The 21,329-nt window shown below is 33.3% G+C and overlaps 1 protein-coding gene across 1 annotated transcript in view; it reads right to left on the minus strand.

Moving 5' to 3' along the window:
- Positions 1-6,340: 6,340 nt before the first annotated feature.
- Positions 6,341-21,329, minus strand: part of LOC131849825 (zinc finger protein ubi-d4 A-like) — a 28,385-nt gene continuing 13,396 nt past the window's right edge. Inside the window, exons 7-12 of the mRNA XM_059199950.1 lie at positions 20,244-20,474; positions 19,048-19,262; positions 18,099-18,204; positions 8,344-8,456; positions 7,559-7,698; positions 6,341-6,712 (exon numbers count right to left, since the gene is read on the minus strand). Of these exons, the coding sequence (XP_059055933.1) occupies positions 7,567-7,698; positions 8,344-8,456; positions 18,099-18,204; positions 19,048-19,262; positions 20,244-20,474 (797 nt within the window). The 3' untranslated portion in view covers positions 6,341-6,712; positions 7,559-7,566. The remainder of the gene's footprint in view (positions 6,713-7,558; positions 7,699-8,343; positions 8,457-18,098; positions 18,205-19,047; positions 19,263-20,243; positions 20,475-21,329) is intronic.

Genomic DNA, 21,329 nt, shown 5'->3' on the forward strand with positions numbered 1-21,329 from the left:
TGTAAAAAAAAATTAAATAAAAAAATATATATGCGATTACTGTAATTTTGTCATGTCTTACATCAAAAAAAACCTTCCAAAAATAAACAATCTACAAAAATGTCTTTGTAGCATAAATAACACAAATATATGCAAAAATTACCACAAAATCTATCAGACGTTTCCGATAAGTTTCAGCTATCGTTTATATGGTATATTTAAAACAATTTATACTACGTAAATAAATTTATACCACACAATTTGTACCTAATTACCACGTGTACTTATATAAACAAAAATATCACACATATGTATTGGAAACCACCAAACTGAACTATATAAAGAGGTTTTAGCAAATCAATATTAACTAGGTCTATTACCAGTGTGTTGTTTATTCACCAGGTCACATGTTGATGAGCGGAGCGCGTTTTTTTTTTTTTTAAATTCAAATTATTTTCAGTAGCGCGTGAATTTTACTGCCACGCTGAGTGTATGGCAACCTTTATCACTGACCATTCCTCAAGGACATGACCGATCGGAGTTTTTTGATTGGTAAACGAGGCTCGATGGTCGTCGATGAAATTTTGGTCTCGATGGGTCGAGCCGTTTCAGAGGACTATCGTTGCAAAGAGTGCAAATCTCTAAGTTCTCTAAGATGACTCCGCGCTTCGCGCTACGCTCAAAAATGTAATTGGAAGGTAATTAAAATACTACTCAAGTTTGAACTACTTGTTAAATGTCATTGATGCGTATGTAAACCTTTTATAATATTAATAAAATGTATTTGTGTTTTCTTCTAAAGAAAATATATTGTCATACACTTATATTGTGGAAAAAGTTATATTTTGACACTTCAAGGAGTCTTTTAAGCTGTGGTTGGGCTGTTCTGTTATCTTATTCTTAATAATATTATAAATGCGAAAGTTTGTAAGTATGGATGTTTGTTACTCTTTCACGCAAAACCTACTGAACGGATGTTGATGAAACTACAGTAATACAGTTTATGCATCAAAATAACATATTGGCTATATTTTTTGTTGAAATTTAACGCGGGAAACCGCGGGCACAGCTAGTATAATATGACTGATATATAATAATAGTTAATTCGTCATACTAGTCTGTATGTGCAAATTATTTTTGTTTACTAACTTTCAATGGTCGCAGGTTTGATAGCTCGCACAGTATATTCATGAGTATGATTTTTGTATCAGTCTAGATGTTATTATGAATTTGCAACAAAAGTATATAAATATTTATATTAGTTGTCTAGTACCCATAACACAAGCTCTGCTTACCTTAGGACTACTATGTTATGTATTATTGTATACAGGTGATCTAATTTTTTATCAATTTTTCTTTCTTTCTTACATTTGAAGCAAGAGCAGTTTCTTCTGAGTATATCTAATATAATTCCGAACTGACATTGGATTTGATCCCCTTTAAGTGTCAAAATATTTAACATTTTGAAGTGGAATGACAATTTTATTTTATATTCAAATAAATAGCAGTAGAGTGCGTATTGCTAGCGAGTCTCTTATGTAGTTATATTAAACTGAACTGTTTTATTAATACAATCATTAGAAATCCTTTAAACTAAACAATATAACTTAACAATCAAATTAGATTATTTTTATCGAATTAGGTGATATTTTGCGGAAGACCATTTCACTACTCGATTATTTATATTATTTCTTTTAATTCCGCTATAAGTATCATGTGTGAGACCACAAATATTCAGTGTGGAAACTTGACTACCGTTACGCCATTATTACGCAAAAGCTCCCACAAATTTATTTTAACTATACATGTATTGTCAATTTCTCAAATAAGAAAAATCCAACACAATCTACAGGTAAAACATTTGGCGTATTCATGAATAAATCACCAAATCTAATAGTTATTTATTTAGTTTAAGGGACTTCTGTTCTATCAATTTGTATGTACCATAGACACCGAACTATTTACACGAAGGGTGCTGCAAATACGCACATAGACAATAGTAATAGTAATTATGATCAATACAAAAATAATGCTCACATTATGTTAAAGAACAATGTCTGACATTGCAAAGACCGATACTAGCTTATTTCAAATAAATTGATACATTAATGTAGGTAATAAACCCTCAGACCTCACATTGTTAGGTTCAGTCGGACGATTCTACTATGGGACCATCCATACATCAGTTCACAGGAATTTGCTGATTTATTTAAATGTGACACTTTGTCTTCCTTTCCTCTTCCTTAACGCGTGACATAATGTATAAGTTAATAAATGGTCCCTATGCAATTTTGTTACGATTGGTGCATTTCCAAAGAGGGCGGGGCTTAATGCCAAATGCTCCAATCAAATAACACACTCGTTAGACTCAACCTAATAATGTGAGGCCAGATTAAATGCAGTCTAAATTTCGGTACTAGAAAACATATAAAAAAAATAACGGTGTCAATCAATACCTTAAATGAGTGGAATTTATAAATAATATGGAATCTTTGTTTTGGACTTTAATATAGTATTAAACTGATACCGTACCCCATGTGTACGAAGACATTACAAACTTATCTCCACAGATAAATAATGTAACCTGACTGATGACCTTATACAAGCATATTTCTCACCTATGTCAAATGCTAAGTAGTTGCTTTGTAAGCCAAGTTTTGACGTAATAGGCAACGCATAAGGGGAATGTTTCAAAAACAGGGCCACCTGTCTGACACTAAAATAGTTTTTTGAACAAAATTGTATGCTATTACAATGCTTGGCATCCCACATATTGTCTTTGCTAAAAAAACAATACAGTAATTGAAAATGTGTACGTAAGCATGGGGGATGTTGGAAATAATTGTAATAAATCTGCATACGTAATACTTGAACGGCTCCAAAGGTTATTTATTGACACCGTTTAATTTTGACGACGCTATATATTAAATACGTATATACTTTATCCATGTCTGGATCTTGAAAACTGCTTTAAAATTAAATTACTAAGCAAAAAATTAAAAGTGGTCTAAATTAATAGAAACAGTTACACCATTATAAAATTGCAAATTATTTGAAACCACTTTATGCAACTTGTAACACGAGATGTAAATTCGACTGTATTCTCCGCATTTCGCATCTCATCTGCGAGTAAACAAGAGACTACTAAAGTCGGCTACTTTAGTAGCCTCGGATCTACTAAAGTAGTAAGTAATGCTCCTCCCAGAAGCGTCCTGACATCTTCACAGGCTATTATGAAATTTAAACAGCTAATAAATCCCTTAAACTTATTCATAATGGTGTAACTGTAACCAATATCTCATAAATTACGTAGCGCCGGTCTATTGAAATCAATTAAAATTACTAAAACAAGCACCGGTAGAGGTAGAAAGAACGCTATAGACACGTTGCGTTAGCACGCGAGTTCAAGTACACAAGAAATGCGGCTTGTTCACGCAAGAGACAACCTTAGCTACCTATTAAAAGTATACATTTTCGTACGGACCGTCCATTACAGTTAGGACTAAGTTACCGTAGCAACATAATTATTTTTCGATTAATTTGCCGCTCTACAGGCTGACCTTAGATGCAACCGACTGCAAATCTCATAATAGTTTTAAAATTAATACTACAAACGGAATTAAAATTTCGTCAAAACGATAAATATCATTGATTATACGTTATTTACCGCTTTTATTGTATTGTTCCCGATGTTATGTAATTTCTATTCGATTGCATCATAATCAGCCTGTATACAGAAAGCTGACTTTTATCCTATTACTATAGATATTTTTTATTTGTTTTTTCTGCAAACATTAACAATTGTAATGTCTTTAAGTGGCAAGTCTAGTAAAATATAAAGCTATGTATACAAATGCATTCAATTATTAAAAATTAAACAATTGGAACAGTCTAAAATATAATAAATTCGATAACAACCCGTCATCGGGTCACCACTCGTGTGAACAAGCCCTTACAGACAAATAGGAAAGTCGAGTGCAGACTGGACGATAAACAACTATACAATTTGTTCACTTAATTTCTTTAGCTTTTTTTACATGTAACACGCTAAAAGTAAAATAGAGACACATTTCATAATTCACACCAAAGTCTGGCAATTTCTTCAATATCAATATTCAAAATAAAAATAAAGAACAACAATTTGCCTACGTCACGGGGTCTTTCATCAAACTTTCCAAATATATTTTTGATTCCAATTTGTAATAAGAATATTATTGTAGGATTAATATAGTGTTGACTAAAAGAACTGTCATCCATGATTTCCAAAAATCTCCAAAATATAAAACAATGCAAATAATCTAATTAATTATAATTTTAAATTGTATACTAACTGCTAGATTTTGATGTGAACGTTCCTAAAACGTTTTTTTTTTACCTTTTAATAGTAACTATTTACATAAAAGACGCGTAATTTTAAATTTAAACCAGTCATTTCAACGAGTTATACTCGTATATTAAGAATTCCGTACCAAACTATTCGTAGTTCAATATATATTATATATTGATTGATAAATACATATATTGATTGATAAATACGTATATTGATTGATAAATACATATATTGATGTGAAATAATCTAATAATCGGACCGACTACGGCGCATGACGACGTCGCGATTTTTTTATACATATCATCTTTGTACAAAATATTTTCGCCGTTGCACTTAAGCCTGGCGTCTCGCGACTGCTTTTTTATAGGCTTATGTATTTTTCTATATCTGAATTATCATATATTTAAATTCTGTTATTCTTACACCCTGCAGAAACAATGACGAGAATTTAATTGTACTATGAAATGTTTAAACATCTTACAAATTGTATTATAACTATTTGAGTTTTGTCACATTATTTTGAATTAAGGAAGCGATCCAAAGGCCGTTACTGTTGTGATAGCTGTAATAGATTTATTTAATGTTACTTTTATTTATAAAATATAGATTTGACATATGTTGTTCCGTTTTTTCAATATGTATTTACGCCAATACATAATAAAAATCCATATAACGTATTTCTTTGATTTATAAAATGTAGAATATTAATATTGTGTAATATATACACGACAATTAAGAATAATATCGGTGAAGTTGTGGGGACGGCTGGGGTAGCTTTTTAGATCATTCCCTGTGTAGTGAAATCGATCGATTCGATTGAGGATCGATATCAAATATTCGTTTTTTTTTTCGGACAATTTTAACGCTGTTGGCCGCAGCTGGCCTTTATAGCTTCACTGGACGATACGGGTCGCCCCTTATGGGGACGAGTGCAGATGGCACTTCAAACACACGGGAGGACTTATCGGCTATCGGCTGAAGGCAAACTCCCGTGATACGAGACGCATATCGTGCCACAAAAATTCCAATATTGATTTTAGTGTCGTGTGTAGGCCACTTTATGTAGTCCTTTTGGGGTCATGAGCGTGTAACTAGTACCATGTTGAATGTTAATAATGACGTCATTATTACGTTTTAGGCTTAGGCTATTCTATCATTCTTTACTAAACCATCTCTCATTACAGACAGTTGACAAATGAAGCATGTGTCCATGCCACTAGTGTTGATATAACTTATTACATTTGAGCATACATATTAATTCTATGTATTTATAAAATCGACGTAAACAACTAAGTAACAAACCTTATTATCAATACGATAAAGACTGATTTACACAGAACGCAGCACGTGTCAAAAGTTGGAAATAAGCATTTAAAATCAATAAAATGAGTGTTCACGAGAATACTTTTTCGGGTTATGTGGTCATAATTGACTATACGTGTTAATGCACGTGTTTTATGAACCTGAACTTAAGATTGTTAATTGTTCAGTATTAAAGTAAAGCATCATTTGTAGTACTAATCGTCTAATTACGTATATGCTTCCAGGTTCCTCTCATATTAATATATTATGTTTAAATTGCCTGCAACATATTGTTATATTCATCACTCTATTGTATATTGACGATGTTCAATATTTGTTAATGGAATGTGTTTACAATGAGACAAAAAATATTAGTATCAAAAATAAATTTAAACAAACTCAATTTAAGCACTTTTCAAAGTATATAATAATCTGAACATCAATCAAAAACATCTGTGAGTCTGAAATTACAAATTTGTTGAAATTTTAGTAAGTTACTGTGTAACCAGCACTCACTATTGTGATATCAAACCTAAAAATAAAATAAAAGTTCAAGTAGTTTAGTACACTGCAAAATAAAAGCAACCGTTGGATTACCACTACGTTATAAACAGATTATTATATTAAATGATAATTATTATATCAGTCAACTCCTGACCGTGACTAGTGCAACCTAGTCGAAACGTCGAGACAGGTAAATACCTATATTTACCATAAAATAATTCGTGTTAAGACCCGGTTAATAATATATATAAAACGAATTGTAAATTGCTCTTTTTAAATTTAATACTTTTTTAATTTATTGCAATCTTAGGCTGTGTTACATTAAGTCGTACATAGCAGTGAAAATACATTTAAATATACAACGCTGCATTCTGTGTGACTCGGCCTTTATATTGTCTATAGAATAAAACTTATACGCTAGCCGTCAGTCTTCACCCGACCGCCTCACTATAATCTATGGCAACAATGTACAATCTGTCACAATATTCACTTACTAGCGAACTTATTTAATATGACGAGAAACACCCGTTATTACGAGTTACGTATGTACCAAACAGCCCTCGATATAGTCATCACTATCGCTTCTATATCCAACATCTGAAAAGAAAATGTGAGTTTAAATATATAATAAAATAAATATATATTTTTTTGTATTATGGTATAAACAGTCATTACAGTTATAATTACACTAGCTGTGCCCGCGATTTCGTTCGCGGAGCGCATGCAACGGAAGCCCTCAAATATGAATAATTTTCCCCGTTTTTGCAACATTTTTCAGTGATGCTTCGCCTGTATTGGTCGTAGCGTAACATTATATAGCATTAAAGCCTTCCTCGACAAATGGAGTATCGCAGTACATAAAAATATTTTTCAATTAGAACCAGTAGATACTCAGATTAGCACGTTCAAACAAATAATGTCTTCAGCTTTATATTAGCACATTATGAGCGGGGCAGGTATTTGTTCCCGTTCCGAGGATTGCCACGTATAAATTTAGAACAGTTTTTTTTTATATGTCTTACTACAAACAAACGATAAAGTATTATGAAATATAACATAAAATAAGTAAAAAAGTACTAAATAAATTAAACCTACAATTCCTTTTTAAATTATTGTCACAGGTTATGTTATTTTTTATATTTTTATGAAATATCATGTAAATATCTCAGCTGTATCACAATGGTTTTAGTGGGTAAAAATTCCATACACCCAACTATCAATCCGTACAAACTTACTCAATTATATTAGTAGAATTTCATTTGTTTCAGTAAAAATTAATGAAAATAGGTAGATGTTTGAACAGACGTCTTTTATTGCAGAGCGCAGTGACAAAAGTATAATAAAATAAGAATTATATAAAGAACATCATATTTTGAATATGGATAAAAGAATATAAAAACTGCCAGTGACTCTCATTGTAGGTCTAACAGTTTCAATATTAACCTGTCAGTTCATTCCTTCAAGTGGAACTCCTTGATGCATAGCGCACACGACCATGAGCCCTCCGGTGGAGTATCGAGGGGCGGCGCGAGGCAGTACATGTGATAACCACGATCGCAGTCATCACAGAACAGCAGCTGGTCCTGTATACAATAATAATATAATTAATAATAATCCTTGCTTACTAATATTACAAATACAAAAGTAACTCTATCTATCTCGCTTTCACGCCCAAACTACTTAAACGATTTAAGTGAAATTTGGTACACAAATAGTCTAGACCCTGAGAACAGACATAGGCTATCTTTTAATGCGAAAATAGATTTGTAAGGGGTTGAAAGGTGGCCTCAGACTAAAGTCGTATCCGTCAAGCTGGAGTTGGCATCAGCCGCTCCATAAGTCCTTCAGCGGGTTTGGAGTGCCATCTGCACTCGCCCCCTATCGTCCGGTGAAGCTGTAAAGGGTATCTTCGGCCAACAGCATTGGAGTAGTCCGAAGAAAAATAAGTGATATCTACAACGTCATTTACTCGGGGGGGGAAGGGGATTGTTAGTAATGTAGATTGATAACCCCATTGCTAGCAATATACCTTGTCAGGTCGACCTCCACGCGGTTCCCCTTGGAAACCATCGTGTTTAATTCCTGGTGAATTAGTCACGATGGGCTAACTGACCTGACCTCATGCTCATCTTATCATCCTCCATTGGTGCCCCGCCAACGTAAACCGTTAGCGCAGGCGGGTGCACCATTCCATTATCATCCACAAAAAAAAAACGTCATTTACTCACATCGTTGTCGCTGGTCCCGCACACGGAGCAGCATTTACACTCGATGCACTGCCAGCGGTACTTGCGCACGGATACTATCATGTTGGCGGTGAACTGCAGGCACGTGGGGTGACCTGGACGATACACAATGAATTAATATTACACTAGACACTTTTCATTATTATATTCATGATTTACTGATTTATACATGGTGTTTAAAAATATATATACAAATACAACTTTATACAGAATGTATTGAAATCTGTTAGCAAACAATTAAAATATTGTGTCTACAGTTTTAATATTTCATCACGCGAGACCCTTCCATTGGTACCTCTCCAGATGACATAGATTTAAGTTCAGTGTAAAGTCAGTCCATGTTACGACAACTAATAAACCATGTTGCACACTATCAAATAAGCTTAAATAATGTACAATTATTTCACCGGTGTACTCACTACCTAGATACTACAAATAACAAATAAATTATGTAGCGACAACTCTTCACATGTGATGAAGCGATAACCACACGCGCTCTAATATAAAAAGTAAATTTAAGAGTCAGTTTGTAAAATTGTAAATGTCGTACAAGATTTTTGTTTATTACAAATATTTTTTTAAACACCACATATAAATAATATAATAAAAGAATACTTCATTATTGTTAGGCACAAATTCTTACCTTCAAATCTGTCTCTTCTCGTCGTTATATAAATATATAGATAATAAAAAAAAAGGGTAAAATATAAATGTGCCGAACAATAGTGAAAAATAAACAAAAGAAAATAAATAACTAACAATAAAACCGAGAGTTGATCAATAATTAAAGTATCACAAGTAAGGAAGTGCACAATTCACTATTCTTCAGCACAAATTGAAAGCCAATTTAAAGTCTATACATGTTTAATGTAGAAAAAAATTACACAATACAAAACAGTTGTTATAACGGTCTTACACTAAGAAAATTTAGATATAAATATATGAATGCGATATAACATATCTTTGGGTGGCCGCGTCTATGCACTTCCCTACAACTGTGGATACTTTCAAGCCAATAAGTAAATAAGCAACAAATAATCGTATAAACACTGTTATAACTTTTTCAACACACTCGCTCGTAAAGTGAATCTGAATCCACCGGTTTTCAATATATAAAGCAGCTTATAAAACACGTGTGCGTTATAAACGCAAAGTTATTTTTATAACGGCACTATTTGCTACTATTTCTAATTAAATTATGAAATCCGTCGCGCGGAGCTGTCAGTTCATACGCAGCACGCCGATTTAAAAAAGTAAAACGACGAGAAAGCAACATTGTGCATCATAGTTTTATGGTTCATATTATTTAAAATCAAGTGTGTTGAAAAATATCTTACGATATACGTGCGTATTTAACACGCTCGGTTCTATTACGCACTCTGCTTTGGCTCAGGCTTATGTGTTATAACCATCATAACGCACTTATATCGTAATAAAATATTTTCACGGTTGAGTACAATTAAGAAAAACGTACGATATATGCGCATTTAACACACTCGGCTTTATTAAGCTCTCGTATACGGCTCGGGCTGCAATTCCGCCTGTGTTGTTGTATTATATGATGGTTATAACACAACAACGCACTTATATCGTAAGAAAAACGTACGAAATACGTTCGCATTTAACACACTCTGCTCTATTACGTCCCTGCCTTCAACTCGGGTTGAAATTCTGCCTCGTGTGTTATAACTAACATAACGCACTTATATCGTAATACATATTCACGCTTTGCTTACTTGTACACATTATATAAACGAGTCGTTTATACATATTATATAAATCTATCGACCAAGGACATTTTGTAACAGCGTCGAAATATCTTGAGCTCTTAAACAACATTATTATAGAAATATCTCGTTTATATTTCCAACATTTGTAAAACAGTGGTAATATAATGTATACTAAAACGCGACCAAAAAATAATACAGCATTATCATCTTCTGCCCTGTACTACACCCACTCACGGAGTGCTATTGCTTCCCTATATATAGAAATTACAATATTAAAGATATGGTTAACATTTAAGTTTTTCTTTTGAAAAGAATATATATAACTTACAAACTTAAGCTACACATCCTATGTGGTTGTAGCCCCCTCATCCATATACAAAATAACTTCTTTGGAAAGTATACACTCTATCCTGAGGAGATAAAAACCAGCGCTCTTAAGAATATCCTTCAATACTTGTCCCTGATGTGTTCAGGTAGCGAACTTTGAAAAAGGGCGAGCACAAATAGATCTATGTACGTCGCAGTGCTACAGATCTAAAGCATTGGACAAAAGCCCAAACCCCTCACTAAAAATAAAAAAAAAAGCTGAAAAGAAATTCCTATTCAGTTTTATGTTCGAAAATTATTTCGAGTTATTTCGAGTACTCTGACAGCGCGTCGTACAAGGGCAGATTAAATTTGTAATTTTAAAAAATAATGTATTATGTACTACTTTAGTTTATTGTAGTGTCAACATATAAATTGCAATTACATGTAGACACTACAATAAACTAATGCATTGAAATTATGATATATATAACATCATCTTTTGGTCACGTTAAACATATAATTACATGCAATTAATATTAGAAATTCAACAGAAATATCGTAAGACTGCAACAATTCCTTTTGAAAGCACATTTCCACATCATCCATACATTACAAACCCCTATCTTTGCAAACAACTGATTGAATTAATAACAGTATACATAAAAACCTCCATATAAGGCTATACTTCTATTTACTATATGAAGATTAGAACTAACAAAGTAAGGCACCGTGATATGCACACAACTGGATATCCGGTCATAAATATATTACATGGAACAATTATTGAACACGTTTACTTGTATCTATTTTGTTTAACATAATTATAGAGTAAATAATAGAACCACTATAACAAGAATTCTCATTAATAACCGTTAAACTAGTTATTTTTAAAGTTTGCTGTTTAATATACATTATCAACCGGGTTTCAACACGTCGAGAGATGTAAATACGTTTATTTGCCACAAAATGATCCGTGTTGAAACCCGGTTAATAATATAAATAACCGTTAAACTATTATTTATAGTAACAAAATAATATCATGTCTATTGTAACGTCAGAAAATAACTAAAACTATATTAATATATATTAAATATAATAACGTTAAATATACACGATATTTAAACATATCTATAGGAAGCGATTAGGAGAGAAATATTATTTATTTCATATACAATTTAAAAAGGAGAATTTGACTAAAAATACATATAATGTTAAGAAAATCACGGGTTTATTTAGAACCCAATATATCAACAAACTGAAATGATCACGGGTAAATAAAGAGAAGAGGGTAGATGGTAAATTATGCTCTCCCTAATTTACCTCTCTCTCCTTCTCCTCTTTAATTTACCTTCGAACGTTTTTGTCGCTACTATTGAAACTTGCTGGACATTAATCTCGGCAAACTATACTCACTGTATCATCCCACACATTATTTTATCACATTCAATCAATCGGGGTATCCGAACGAAACATTTTTCTGTAATTAATTACAAAATTAACTTAAATTATTATTTTCAAATTTTTGGACATTTCATCATTATAGTTACACTAGTGTTACCCACCCACTACTAGCTATGCCACACTGTTAGGTTGACTGGTAGAGATATCTTTTAGAGATAAATCCACTTTTGCTCACTTTGTATATAATTAAGTTTACTACTGAATTTCTAAGTGCAATAAAGAATATATATGACTAGCTGTGCCCGCGGTTTCACCCGCGTGAAATTTATAGTTATATGTTATTCTGATGTACAAGCTATATTACTGTAAAGTTTCATCAAAATCCGTTCAATAGTTTTTGGGTGAAAAAGTCACAAACATCCATCCATACTCACAAATTTTCGGGTTTATAATATTAATAAGATTGGATGATATATGGAATCCTATGGATTTTGAAATCGAGCAACGACAACAAAATTCAAATTGTGAAATCCTTAATACTTTCAGATCGTAATTATTGGTTTTAATCATGTGATTTTCTTAATATTACGTATAAATAACAACAGCGTCAAATTTAAAAAAGTATATGACTACATACAAATTTAAAATCTAATTATTTTTTAATAAAATATCGATTATAGGAATGTGAAATTAATAACATGCTAATAGTCTTTTAAAATATAATCTAAACAATTCAAATCTTTGGACTGAACAATAATCGGAACTGATATACGGTAGCAAATAATTATACCCAAATATATTTACATACATACCATGCTCGCATATAGTTTAAAATGGGAAGGCACATTTAAATAAGCTCTAATATTGCTAACACTGAATAACAAAACTATAGAAAATGTGATTTCTTGTAACTGTTTACAAAAAGTCAAAATTATAAAACTTTCCATATACAAGATACTACCAAATTATCTGCATTCCCTGCTATAGAGCATAGTGTAAATTATGTATTTAATATACAAAAAAAAATCCTATCACAATGTTTGTCATCTTTAGGCTTAACCTTAACTTTCGGACTACTCTATTTGCTGTTGGCCGCAGCTGGCCTTTACAGCTTCACCGGACGATAGGGGGCGAGTGTAAATGGACTCCAAACCCGCGGAAGGACTTTAGAGACTCCCGCCTGACGGATACGGCCAGTTTTTAGCGAATTTTTCTTGTAGATAGTTAAGAGTTGATAAGGGGGTACCTATTCAGAAATAATTTATATGGAAGACATTTGCCGAGTAGAATATAAATAAATTTCATGTCTAACCACCATTAAATTAAAAACCTAAATTTCATCACTGCATATAAATAATTATTAGTACTTTTGGTACTATAGGCAGTTCATTGATTTTTTATTGTTCCTACCAAAACATGGATAAGCAATAATTGCTGGGGCAACAACTGTTTTTAAACACCAGTTTAAACAAATGACATATTTGAATTAATTAAACACTAACTAACTCACACGCAACTTCGTCTGCATTTTCACTATAGTTCGCCCAACTTACATAATATATTTTTAAAGTATAGCCTATGTGTTATTCTGATATATACGCTATATTACTCCGTCAGGCAGGAGTTGGCATTCAGCCGCTCCATAAGTCCTCCCGCGGGTTTCGAGTGCCATCTGCACTCGCCCCTTAACGTCCGGTGAAGCTGTAAAGGTCAGCTGCGGCCAAAAGCATTAGAGTAGGCCGAAAAAGGCTATATTACTACTATTAGTAGAGTTTCATTAAATTCCGTCAAGAATTTTTGCATGAAAGAGTAACAAACATGCATCAATCCGTCCATACTCACAAACAGTCACATTTATAACATTAGTAACATTTTGATGTATAAATAATTAACCACATTATGCAGACGAAATTCCATAAATTATAGTAATGAAGCATATTCCACATACTATGCTATGTACAAGGAAATGCAGATAATTTTGCAGGACCCTATATAATGTGTTGATACATAAAAAAACTTTTTAATCTCTATTATACGTTAGGGATTAAAAAGTTTTTTAATGATTAAATAACAGTTCGTATTTAATTAACCAATTAAAAGCAAATATTAATTTCATAATGTTCGAAACCATTGTTAAAACGTAAAATAACTCTATCTGTATCCGATTATACTACATTAAAAAAATAACAGATGAATTCCACTAAAAATATACTAGCAGTTCATTTATTATTTACTAAACAATATTGTATAATATTATATCTGGGAGATCCAAATTGAATATAGGTGATTCTTTAATATGCAATTAAGGAATTTCTATGTATTCTAATGAATTACAAAGTACAAGTTTTCTTAGACATATCGTAATTCGACTAATTATAATAGAAATCTTAAATGGAGAAACATGATAATATTAATGTCCATACGCATAAATTGAAATTTCTTTCAGAGGCATGACACGAGGCATACCGACCCAATAGTGAAAAGATAAATAATTATACAGTGTGAAATACACTACTGTTGAAATCAAATGTCATATAATTTGACAAACTCGGCGGTATTGTAGTTTATATCCGATGGTCGCGGGTTGAGGGGCGGGCGAGGAATCGCCTCGCACGGTACAAACATTTGTATTCATGAGTATCATTCTTTGTATCAGTCTTGGTGTTTTCTATGTATATTATGTATGTATTTACAAAAAAAAAAGTTAATATATAGTATTTATAACAGTTGTATAGTACCTATAACACAATCTATGTTTAACTAAATATTATTATTATTATGTAATTGATAATTTTATTTTGAAACTATTTGTAATATTTGTTGTTATCGTACGGTTATATTAAGTTATTTTTGTATTAAATTTCTAAAGAATTAAAGAATAAAATGACACCCTAGTCCCAGATATGGCAACCTATGAAGGGTACCCACACGAATAGTGATAAATCTATATTATTGTAAACATGTATAACCTTGTTTGAAAAGAATACCGAGCTCAGTTTTTTGTCAGTTCTTCTCATCTCGAAATCACTCCGAACTGACGGTAAATCTTGACATATCGTAAGATTCTGAAAAAGACCTACATGAATAAAGAAATTTTGAATTTGAATTCATGGTGCTATATTTGGGTGAACCGCCAGAATTTATATAAAAAAAAACTTTGGCAACATTACTTTAATATCCTAAAATCTCTTTGGCACAAATGAATGAAATGACAAATACAAAAAAAACGATTAATGTTTCGTCAGTTTTTCAAATAATAACTTTTTATTACTAAAAACAAAATTTATGATTTGGCACTATAGCATAAGTTTTCTTTCTCGAACTATTCTAATTCTTTTGGCCGAAGCTGTTGAATATAGCGTCTAACAGTATCAGGACAACTTACAGTGCGGCCTTCTTTTCAATAGATACACATAGCTCTCTCACTATAACCATGCCAACTAAATATAACTATCTCTTTCTTTCGTAAAATTTTATTCACAAATTCTCTAAGGAACCTATATTATGAATAACGAAATTATCCTTATCGTAAACTGCAAATTTTACATATTAGGAATCACCAAAACAATTTAGAAACCCAGATACTTGCCTCAAAAAGCCGCCTATCCCTGACTCAAATGAAAGTAGTTACTCTAGACCGCTATATATTTAAGTGGTAAACCAAACAGAATAATCAGTGTTATTTACCACGTTTTGGAGATGTAAATTTCCAAATCGCGCTATATATAAGTGGTAAACCAAACAGCTATCACGCAAAGTATAGAAAAAGATAGCAATATTCTGTTTGTATCTACTCAAAATTGCCAAAATAACGATCATTTTGAGGCATAACGATTTAGGTTAGGCGTGTGCGTTGACATAATATGATTTGGTTTTGGTGACGCGTGACTAGAAAGCTGGGATCGTGCTATATATGATATGGCTTTACGGTAATAAGCAAAGCAACTATAGATAATATATTACAAGTTTTATTAAGGCTGCTGATATACGGTCGGTTATAGTCGGTCAATCATCGTATTACTAAAATGCTATATATTACATTAATACATTCAAAATCATCTTTTCAAAGAAAACTATCGTTGGCTTTACTATGTTATTAATAATTTGGCATACTCATGACCATATTACCGACTTTTGAAGGGCGTTTTCTTTCACAGCCTAAGAATTAAACCAAACGCAATTAAAGTACCACTATAAAGTTTCAGAGAATTGACGAACAATTATAACATTGTTCAAAATTCTATATTATTATTTCATTGCTGGCTCCGCACTCTAGTAGATGCGTTGAAGGATAAGAACGTTAGTCGCATTCAAACAACCTGACGTCTGACCGCTGTATATCAGCAACCTTAGACACTCGACTTCAAACATGCCTACATTTGTCTCTTTCTTGTCTATAGAGAACGGGCGAGACGGAATTAGACATTCTTAATAGAGACAAGGGTACATGACAAGAGTGTTAAAATTTAAAATATTGTAAATAATATTGATTTTTATATATTCAAACCTACTTGGAATTAGTATAAATAAACTCTAAAAAAGTGGATCATCTTAATAAAAGTTGTCAATATATTAAGGCACAAGCAAATGAAGACATTAAATTATTTTTAAAATGTGTTCGAATAAGTTCCTACAAAAATTTACAATAGATTTATGTATTTCTAGAATGTTCTTTATGGAAATATATATAATATTTTTTTATTCCATTAGGTAATATCAGAAACAATCTAAAAAAACAAATTACAAGGATGCTTACATAACTAAATTGCGGCTTGAACTAATGTACTTCGTTAAATAATTTTGGTATCGTCTAATATAATAAAAAATGCGTTAAACGCAATAACGCATTGACAAATAAATGTAAAGTAAAACTCTAATAAATTTACAACAGACAACATATTAAAATATTTGGCATCCATCGTCATATAAGTATAGAAATTTTTATCATGGCAACACTAGATCACATTTTTAAGTAATGTATTACCGTACAAAGGTTTAATTATAAAAGTCTAGAAATATTCTAATGATGTAAAGGTTCTTCATGTATGACTTTCAAACGAATTATTTGGAATGTATATGAAATTACGTGGATATTTTATAACATATTTATATAATCTGTAACATAAAAGTAACATCAAACATACCTCTTTGGTAAGAATAAGAAATCCCATCACATAACGTGATGTATTTGTGACAATATACAACTTATGCTTATAGTGATAAGTATCTTTTTTGCTTGCAACAAAATATAACTGCTGCAATAGTAGTGTAATATGACCGTAACCAAACATAGACAAAGCATTCCATTAACTTTAATATTTAGTTATATGTGAATAAAGACGAATATCTAGTAACCACAGAATAAGAGAGCTATAAAGTCTGAATAATTATAAATTAACATTAAGATATATTTAATCGAATTAGGTGTTATTTTGCGGAAGTCCATTTCACTACTCGATGGATTTATATTATTTTGTTTAATTCCGCTACAATTAACATGTGTGAGACTACGAATATTCGGTGTGGAAACCTGACCAGCGCTACGACCTTCTCCAGTGGTGATCAAATTCCGACCGTTATTGATTAATTGTAGCGAAATTAAACAAAATAATATAAATCCATCGAGTAGTTAACATTAAGAGTAAAGAATCCAATTTTTTTTTTAATTGATAACCCCAAAAATAAGTACAAGCCCATTTTTTTAATTAACATAATAAGCGAATTAAAAATGTATTATATTTTTAATCTACCTCAACAATAGACGTTCACATATTCCCTTGTATATTCTTTTGCTCTTTCTTTCATAAGCACTTTATTCTTAGGTGAATATAACCTCTCTTGTGTTCTAATATAAAATTGATCAAAATCTGGCCAGTAGATTTTGAAATCCCCTTAATAATTGGATTCAAGTCGTGAATCGAATTATTAATTATCTGTGATCTCTAAAATTACTGCACCTATACAAAGACTACATTTAGTCATCGAAGGAATTTGTTAAATGAAATCACTTCATCTATATTTGACGGGTCACATTACATATAACATATGTCTATATGAGAGGACTTTGACGCGACGACGGTGGCGAAACAGGATATTCCACATACTCATCATTTAGCAAGTTTGTCTGACTCGCGAACGTGTCGAAAGCATCAGCCGGGTATGACATGGAAGACAATATTTCAACAATGCCGTTCAGCTTGATATTCTCCTTGAGATGTCTGTGACGTTCGCAGACCCTGTTATCGATGTGGTAGCACTTCTTGTGACCGTTACGCGGCGGCCGGCCGCGTCTCTTACCTGATCGCCCGCAGTCTGAACAACTAACTAGTTCCTCAGGAGTACCCGTCTTCTTGTTCTCTCTGTCGTCGCCGAGGCAGAAGTCGCAATACGGTGATGGCGATGCCTGCAATCAGAAACACAAAGTCAAAATAATTTAATATAAGACTTTTTCACAATAATGCAAACTAATATTACAAATGCAAAAGTAACTCGGTCTGTCGCGGATTCACGCTAAAACTACTGTACCGATTTAAATGAAATTTAGTACATAGATAGTTTAGACCTTCCTTGACGTTGAAAGGGGAGATGAAAGGTTGTATGGAAGCTTCATCAGTTTTAAAGCAACAAGCTTGAAAAATATTTTTTAGGCTGTTGATGAAATATAAATAAATTTCGTCATATTACGAGAACGAAGAACTTTTTTTAAAGCTTAAAGTATTTATACATGTGTCTTATTTGTACAATAATTAGCCTAAACAATTAAAAATGCTATTCAAGGTTACAGGTAATATTATATTAAATCATACAAGTTCAAAGCGGTCAATTTGCGTTGCCCCATCCTCGCTTTTTTATATGATGTATGTACTCGGGGAAGGATAGTTTTTTTTTATTCTTCTCTTTTCCAAAAGCTGTTAAGATTTAGATGTAGTTGTTTAAGATTAAGATATAGCTCAGTAAGGAGCAGCGCAGGGACTAAAAACTAGCGAATAGTTAGTGGAATGCGCAGTCAAACTTCCCGACTTTCAATTCTTAGTTTAATTAAGTAGCACTTAACTTAATACCAAGTACTTTTAGTACCGTATCGAGAAGTGGAAACAAATCGAATTGAAACAGATCGCCAGAAATTTTGGACTTGATACATAATGTCTTAAATGTAATTGCAATACCAGGTTGATATCGCAACATCCCTCGGCCACATCACATAAGTGCGGCATATACGACAATCGTCACAAAGACAGTAACTAACCTTGGTGTCGCCCTCCTTTCCTTCGGGCGTGACGCTCGAAGCGGATGCGGAGGCGGAAGCAGAAGCGGAAGCGGCGGCGGCAGCGGTGCCGGGCGGCACGAGCGGCGCGTGCGCGGAATCTGATGAAGACGTGTCGGCGGACGCGGGCCGCGCCGGCCTCGGGGGCGAAGCACGACGCGTGGGGGGCGCAGCCCCGCCTGCTGCGCCTAGTGTCGCTATCGAATTACAAGGGGCCCGTTAAATTCAGATTCAAAAATCATTTATTCATATACTTTTTAGCAGCTTCAAATTTGAACGTCAAATTCTTTATATTATATTATTTTCCCTACCGTCCAGGTCAGTATATATGTAGATCCAATTGAGAAGAACTGATAAGAAACTTAATTGAATTTCTTATTTTTTTAAAAAAAGCCTCTTTTTACAATGTATAAGCAATTTAAAATCGGTGGATATGTCTAAAATTAAATGAAAATCCAGTATATGATAAACTATTGCCATGCATGCTCGTCATTCAAGTAATCGTTTAGTGAGTAATAGGATTTGCTCAGTAAATATGATTTAACAGATGTTTTGAATTTATTTAAAGTAATTCCAGTATATTTCAGTCCTCGCTACAGGATTCGATATGTGGAATCATGAATAAATAAGCTTATTCCACATCATCAACTGTTCTTTATATAACTGGAAATGGCGAACGAAACCTGACACACATTACACGTGTGATGTAGAATAGATTACTCGATGATCTATAATTGTAATTGTTCATGTATATACGCGACAGTTGACCCTTACTATCAGGTGTGAATAAGCTTACAGTTATTTTTTATAACTGTAATGGTGAAGAAGTTGACACCTGGTGGTAAGTGACAACCGTTGCGTATATACATGAACAGCGCCACAGTTACACATCGTCTCCTCTGATCGAGCCCCCGTCCAATTCAAACAGGGATCGAAATTACGACAGCCTGAGCCGAGGTTCGAACCCCTAGCGGTAAAGTCGTATCCGTCAAGCGGGAGTTAACCTTCAGTCGCTCTTTAAGTCCTTCCGCGTGTTTTGAGTGCCATCTACACTAGTCCCCTATCTTCCGGTGACGCTGTAAAGGCCAGCTGCGGCCTGCATTAGAGTAGTCCGAAAAAAAAACAACTAAAAGTGATCACTCCTCTCGGGCGCCGCTAAAGTATATATAAAGACTAACCAGCCCCGGCGGGGTTGTTGAGAAAGGTGACGTAGCTGTCCTGGTACTCCGTGGCCGGGGGCGGAGGCCCGGGCTGCGCGGCGGTGTGGGGCGGCGTGTGCGCGCCCGCGCGGCTGTCGCGGGAGTCTCCGTCGCTGCCGGCCGCCGGCGCTCCCCCGGGGGGCGGGTCCTTGTGCGTGTGCGTGAAGTGGTACGTCAGCCCTGGACGGGTCTTGTACTTCGCACCGCACACTGTTACAAATACGTCGTAACATTTAATAAGAAAGAAAAATTACTAGTACATCATATAATTAAATCTTATTAATATTATAAACGCGAAAGTTTGAGTATGGATGGATGTTTGTTACTTTTTCCCTAAAAAACTACTGAACATATTTTTATGAAACTTTACAGTAATATATCTTATACATTAGAACAACATATAGGATAAAAATTTCATTTGCGGGTGAAACCGCGGGCTTATTAATAATAATAATAACCTTTGACAATTCGTGCAACGTCATCTAGTCGCAAGGTAACCAAAGCGTGTGTTATAGAGCTAGACAACTGATACAAATACTAAAATATTTTCATTTATAAATACATTCATAATATACATAGAAAACACCCAGACAAGACCCCACAAACAATCACACTCATAAATACAATGTTTGGAGGAATTGCGAGGAATCGAACCGCGACCATCGGAAGTAAAGCGCTAAAATGCGCTAAACCGCTAGACCACCGAGGCCGTCAAGAATATAATAATTGAAAAGTAAATTATACAATTTCTAAGCACCTGCAGTTAATATGACCTTAGAGACCCGAATGATCTAACTACACTTCGTAAAAACCTGGGAGAACCCAGAATATACTTGTTATTTATTCGAAAACTCGGATACTACTTGATAAGAGAGCAGTGCAAAGAATACTGAATACTTTCTACATAGATTTCTGAAAATATGCAGTCCAGACTGTAATACTACTAATATCATGAATTTACTGCCACAGACAAGCATGGATCAATAACCCTTAGTCTTACGTATAGATCTTCGTCAACGTTCACAAGTAGAATCTTGGATGATAACTTATAATTACATTTATAAA

Source organism: Achroia grisella, unplaced genomic scaffold (genome assembly GCF_030625045.1).
Source record: "Achroia grisella isolate CSIRO2021 unplaced genomic scaffold, CSIRO_AGI_Agris_v1 utg660, whole genome shotgun sequence".
NCBI lineage: Eukaryota > Metazoa > Arthropoda > Insecta > Lepidoptera > Pyralidae > Achroia > Achroia grisella.